The 7,177-nt window shown below is 25.8% G+C and overlaps 1 protein-coding gene across 1 annotated transcript; it reads left to right on the top strand.

The window, feature by feature from the left end:
* Window positions 1–285: 285 nt before the first annotated feature.
* Window positions 286–2,518, top strand: LOC128195300 (ATP synthase subunit alpha, chloroplastic-like). The gene is given in 2 exon segments (XM_052872545.1): window positions 286–2,366; window positions 2,368–2,518. Coding segments are annotated over 2 exon segments (726 nt in total). The 5' UTR covers window positions 286–1,791.
* The last annotated feature ends 4,659 nt before the right edge of the window (window positions 2,519–7,177 follow it).

Genomic DNA, 7,177 nt, shown 5'->3' with positions numbered 1-7,177 from the left:
ATTAGCACTTTTATTTGCTAATCCTTTTGTTTAATCCTAAAAAGATAGAAATACATATGTGGACTTCCTTTTTCGAATTATATTAATAATTCACTCCTACAATTCTTTATCCGTTCAGATAAGAACACACGAGAAGGACTAAGTGAAAGGTATTCACATACTTATTCACCCTCTTTCTTCTTTTTGTTTAGTCCAACGAACCCCTCTTTTCTTTATTTATTTTAAGATAATTTTTTGAAAGTGTTCAAACTAGATAGATTTTGCAATTGATAAATGAACTGGTATCTAATTCTAAGAAGTATCATTCTTTTAGGGAATCTTCCAATTGATTGACCAATCCAAATTATATCAAATTCTATAATTATATATTCCAATTAGATTATTATATTATCTATCTAATAGGAATATTAGAAAGATAATTAGTCTATTCATAAGAAGAGATGAGATCATATGAAAAATATAACCGATTCTTTCTTTGTTTGGGCTCCTGGCCATCCGCCGGAAGTTTCGTGTTTAATACCGATATTTTAGCAACAAATCCAATAAATCTTAGTGTAGTGTTAGGTCTACTGACTTTTTTTTGGAAAGGGAGTGGGTGCGAGTTGTTTATTTCAAAGAATAAATTGGATTTAACCAAACAACATTTTTTAGTTTAGTTATAATTAAGAAAATGTGCAGAATCCCGCGAATTACTTCTGAATTCATTTTCTTTTTTGAATAATTTAAGAAAAATCTTAAAGAACCATAGCATTTCGCGTTTTATTGGTAATCCACTTTGATTCTCTATTAACCAAAAATTTTGGACTATTACCATGGTTAAAAATAGTTTGAAGTCTATACGCAGTGTAGTACTCTTTCTACCACTATGTTAATACAGAAAGGAAATGGTTTCAAAACAATTATTATATTTTTTTCGATATAAAACACTCATGTCGATAAAAAAAATGGCTTGAATCCTATTTACGACGAGAAATAAAAAACGGGTGAATTTAAACCTCCCCTTTGTACGATGCGTAATCGATGGATGACCTATGTATAAATTCAAAAGAAGTCTTTGGATTTGAATAAAAAAACAACTTTATTGACATAGATTTGTTTGGTCAAAAGAGTCCTCCGAATATTCTGGTCTTATATTGGTAATTGTTTTCACTTTGAATAGAGAAGAGAGGATAGGCTCATTACATAAAAAATTGGTAAATTTCCGATAAGTAATTGAGTGTGAGAGCCAAATGAATCGAAAGATTCATGTTTGGTTCGGGAAGAGATCATAGACATTTTGAAATGGATGGAAAGAGAGTCTACTTTCATTATGTGATTTATTAGATAATCGAAAACAGAAAATCTGGAAAACTATTCGAAACTCAGAAGAATTACAGGAAAACGCCATTGAACAGCTCGAAAAAGCCCAGGCTCGCTTAAGGAAAGTTGAAACAGAAGCAGATCTATTTCGGGTGAATGGCTATTCTGAGATCAAACGAGAAAAATTGAATTTAATTAATTCAATTTATACGACTTTGGAACAATTAGAAAATTACAAAAACGAAGCCATTGATTTTGAACAACAAAGAGTTATTAATCAAGTTTGACACCGGGTTTTACAATAAGCCTTACAGGGAGCTCTAGGAACTCTAAATAGTTGCTTGAACAACGAGTTACATTTACGTACTATCAGTGCTAATATTGGCATGTTTGGGATGATGAAATAAAAAAAATAACTGATTAGGCTTTCTATTATAAAATAGAGTATAGGCATCATTTTTTTCTTATAAAAAATAAACTTAAGATATTTTCATGGTAACCATTCGTGCAGATGAAATTAGTAAAATTATCCGTGAACGCATTGAGCAATATAATACAGAAGTAAAAATTGTAAATACAGGTACCGTACTTCAAATAGGCGATGGTATTGCTCGTATTTATGGTCTTGATGAAGTAATGGCGGGTGAATTGGTGGAATTTGAAGAAGGTACTATAGGCATTGCTTTGAATTTGGAATCAAAAAATGTTGGTGTTGTATTAATGGGGGATGGTTTGCTGATACAAGAGGGAAGTTCAGTAAAAGCAACAGGAAGAATTGCTCAAATACCTGTAAGTGAAGCTTATTTGAGTCGTGTTATAAATGCCCTGGCTAAACCAATTGACGGTCAAGGAGAAATTTCAGCTTCGGAATCTCGATTAATAGAATCTCCTGCTCCCGGTATTATTTCAAGACGTTCGGTATATGAGCCTCTCCAAACAGGACTTATTGCTATTGATTCGATGATCCCCATAGGACGGGGCCAGCGAGAATTAATTATTGGAGACAGACAAACAGGTAAAACAACAGTAGCCACAGATACAATTCTCAATCAACAGGGACAAAATGTAATGTGTTTATGTAGCTGTTGGTCAAAAAGCATCTTCTGTGGCTCAAGTTGTGACTACTTTACAAGAAAGAGGAGCAATGGAATACACTATTGTAGTAGCTGAAACAGCGGATTCTCCAGCTACATTACAATACCTCTCTTTAAATAAATAAAAACAAACTTTAACTATATAACAAAGCCTAAAATTCTACTGTACACTATGCTAAAAAAGGCTTGTTGTCCAACTTAAAAAGTACTTTTTATATCAGTTTTTGAACCGGTTTAGAAGTTGATGGTATAAAAAGTTTTATACCAGTTTTAAAACCGTTATAAAAAGTCGGTGTTTCCTAAAAGCTAGTACAAAAAGATTGATTTTTTATACATGTTCTTCCCAGAACATGTATAAAAAAACTAATTTTTAATATTTTTTCTTCTTAAAAGAGGTATAAAAAGGATGAGTTTTTATTCGTGATTTTCCCAAAACAGGTAAAAAAAAGTGGGACTTTTTATATCGTTATAATCATAACTGGTATAAATGTGAAACTTTTTATACCTTTTCAAGCTTTAACCGGTATAAAAGTTGATTGATTATTTTTAAAATACTTGATCTATATATGTTGCTTTCCATATCCAGACCTTCATAAAATTCAATCTAATATTACAATTTAAATAATCAATAATGAGCAAAATAATTGATATTCTTTGTATTATTAATACATCAAAATAGTTCCTAAACTCAATGTAATATTTACCTAACAATTTCCTAAATATATTTAACTAACATAGTTAGGTAACATGTAATATCTATTATTTACGCATAAAATAGTTCATAAACTCAAAATCTAATCATTTATAAACCTTCTATAAACCGTTAAAAGAAATGCAACCCAATGCTCCGAAAGCAACTTTTATGACATGTTGCTTCATTGGAGACGTGAAAAATGACAGAACAAAGAAAGTGAAGCAAGAAAGGAGAAATTGAATAGAATAAAGAATAATCTATAGTATAGAAAAATAATTTATACGTGTTCTAAGTTCAAGAAGTATAGAAAAAAGATTTTTTGTACCTATTCTGATTGCAACCTATATACAATTATTAGTATTTTATTACAATTTTATCACAACACCCCTTTCTTTACCAGGTATAAAAAAAGTTTTTCATATTTACAAATTCTATACTTGATGGATTTCAATAGGTATAAAAAAGTTTTCCATATTTAGAAATTCTATACCTGGTGGATTTCAACAGATATAAAAAATCGCTATAATATATAAATTTCTTACTAGTGGTAAAATCATATATATATATATATATATATATATATATATATATATATTTCTTTAAACATAATCAAACAAAATTAAGTGTTGTAAACATACTTGTTGGTGATGGCAAATAATAAACTTCCCTTGATGCTCTCGAATAAGAATGGTCTACCCAAGAACTTGAGAAAGAGACGATGAGAAATTTTTGCTCTATTGGGACGGTTACAAATATCATAAAATCAGAAATCTTGTTAATATATAATTTATCTTTTAAGAAATAATTCCTTAACTAACAACCAAATCCTTAATATATCATCAAAATTTTCTTAAAATTATATCTTTTAGTTTATTATTCCGTCTTATTCTTAAAATCTAATTTAGAAAAGATTGTAGTAAAAATGATGCTATATCATTATATACATTGTTTAGATATAATAAATTTTATTATCTATAATCTATATTATTTTAGAAACGGTTTGGATGATTGTTTGAGAAATTATTTCGAAAATTGTTTAAAAGTTTGTTTGAGAATAATGATCATAGATAATTTTGAATTTTTGGAAAGTAAATTAGACAAGAATTGACCTCGTTCCTACTTATTTCGATGTATGATTAAAAATCAGGAATTAGTTTTGACAATCTTGATTTGAAATAGATTGATATTTTTTATTTTGGAGATTTTATGATTTTTTTTATATATTTAAAAAAATAACATAATACAAATAATAAAACCTTCACAAAAAGCATATGAAAGATAAAACCATTTTTTAATATTATATTTTTTTATAAAAAAATTACTTTGACATGTTAAATAAAAATTTAGATGACAAACAACAATCACACGAATATTTATATTTAATTATATGAAAATTATTTTATACTTTTTTTATCTAATTGTCAAACAAATTTGAGACTTGACATAAGAATTAAGATGATTATGAAGAAGCTAATTATCAAACAAATCCGAGAGTTGACATGACAATCGAAAGGACTATAAAAACATTAATAAACAAAAAAAAACTCTAACAACATAATTCAAACAAACAAAAACAAAAACAAAAAGAATGAAGAGATGAGAACCTGGATGTAGAAAGCAAAGATAGCCTGATCGAGATGCAAGTGAAAATGAAAGCTTTAGGATATGAAGATGGTGATATAGAGGAGAAGAGATGTGTTGAAGTGTTCGATGATAGTAGAGTATGAAGAAGGAAAATAGGAAATGGGGATAATATCGTAAGAGTGATGAAATTAAGGTGATAATAGAAAATAGTAATGGTATGGAGAAAAAGGGACGTGTTGAAGAATGATGGAGTGGGAGAGAAGAAATGTGTGTGTATCTAAAGATATGTTGTAAAAAATGGAGTGAAGAATATATGGGTATTTATAGTGTCATAATAGTGAAAGTGTTGGATAAAATATAATTTTTAAAAAAAATTAGTGAGAAAAATAGAAAAAGTTAATGTGCAAAATAATTAAAAAAAATAATATAAAAAATGGATGAAAAAATTAAATGAAATAAAATATAATAAAAAAGTTAATAGAAAAGGTTAACGTGGAGAATAAGTAAAAAAAATAATATAGAAAGTGGATAAAAAATTAGGTTAAATAAAATATAATAAAAAAAGTGATAAGAAAAAATAATGTGGAAATTAAATGAAAGAAATAATATAAAAAACGGGTGAAAAAATTAGATGAAATAAAATATAATAAAAATAAATAAATAATAAAAGTTAGTGTGAAAAATAAGTGAAAGGAATAATGTAAAGAAAAGGTAGAGAAAATAGGTGAAAAAGTTAATATAAGAAAAAGAGTGAAGATAGCATATGAAAAAGGTAGATGATGTGGAATGTCATGGTGAGAATGACGTACAATGTGATGTGGAAAATGAAGTATGAGAAGAAAAAAAAGGTGGTGAAGAGAGAAAAATGTGTTGGATTAGTAACCTATTAGAATAAGAGTAAAATAAATTTTATTTATTTTTAATATTATTTTATTTATTAATTTATTTTTAATATTATTTTATTTATTTATTTATTTTTGTAATAAATTTTATTTACTTGAACAAAATTAGATATTGACAATGATATAGTTGATTATCTTTATCAAAATATAATATATTTATATTTATTCATAGTTCATCTTTCAAGAGGTGTAAGTGTAAAACTCTATAAATTATTATATTATAAGATATTAATTGTAAAAATCTTAAAAGTATTTTGGAAGAATATAAAAATATAAAAATAAGTATAAATATATTTTATAATTATCCTGTAGATAAATTTTCTTTATTATAAATAGTTATTTTAATTTTAAAAAGTAGTTAAATTTTAAAAAGGTAATCAATTAAAAGTAAAATTAGTAAAACAATTATTTTTTATTTCAAAAAATAGTTAAATTTTAAAAATAGTAATAACTTAAAAGTAAAATTAGTAAAACAATTATTTTTAGTTAAAAAATTATTGTTGAAAGAGTGAAATTAAAAACAAAATATGTACACTAAAAGAAGAACTCTCATCTATATAATAATTACTTTGAACAAAGATTCAACGATTGAAAATCTTTCATCATCCAGAGATTACTCGACAAATTCCAATAATAATAATAATAATAATAATAATAATATTATTATTATTATTATTATTATTATTATTATTGATAATAATAATAATAATAATAATAGTAATAATAATATTAATAATTTTATAATACTTTTATTATCCAAAAAAAATTCACAAAAAATAATTTTATAATTGTTTTGTAACCGTTATTTTAATTTAAATAATTGTTACCAATTTTATCTTTTACCAATATGTTTTATTTATATTTCATTTTTTACATTAGTTTTTTAAACTCAATTAACTAACCGTTATTTTGCTATTAGAAACAAAATATGTATACTTAAAAGAAAAACTTTCCTCTGTATGATTATCAAAATATTTACATTGTATATCATAATTTGATTATCTTCTTAAATATCCGAAGTAAAATTATGAATTTAATATATTTATATTTATTCTAATAGGTCTAAAGGTTTATAAATGCTTAATTTCATCACAGGAAGTATTCACCTTTTACTCAATACTATTTAGTTTTAACATCGAATAGTCTTTGCATATTATTAACTTTTCCTCCGTTTCTATGTGTGAATTTAGACTAAAATAACTCTGAACAAATATTCAATTATTGAAAATCTTTCATCCATCTCAGAGATTACTTGTGTATAACATCCCATAATCTCATACTTGACAATTCATAATTTATATATTGTAACATTACATTTACAGTAATATTCCGTAATCTCACACTTGAAAATTTATAGTTGATATATATCTATACATATGTTTTAAACTCAGATTTCAACTACAAACTCATAAATATAACTTGAAATCTTCTAATTTTATTCTTCTATCTCTTTTTTCATTGGTACTAGATCAGACGACATTCCTTCATCTGCTCCCGTATAACGAATTATACGATCATCGCACATACACAAACACAAACAAGTAGGGTGAGCTAACATGCAACAAATCATTTATAAAACATGCATAATTCCTTTGATACAAACA

The sequence above is a fragment of the Vigna angularis genome, chromosome 2 (assembly GCF_016808095.1).
Source record: "Vigna angularis cultivar LongXiaoDou No.4 chromosome 2, ASM1680809v1, whole genome shotgun sequence".
Taxonomy (NCBI): domain Eukaryota; kingdom Viridiplantae; phylum Streptophyta; class Magnoliopsida; order Fabales; family Fabaceae; genus Vigna; species Vigna angularis.
Note: the sequence above shows the minus strand (reverse complement) of the source record. Positions and strands in the feature narration are given on the sequence as shown.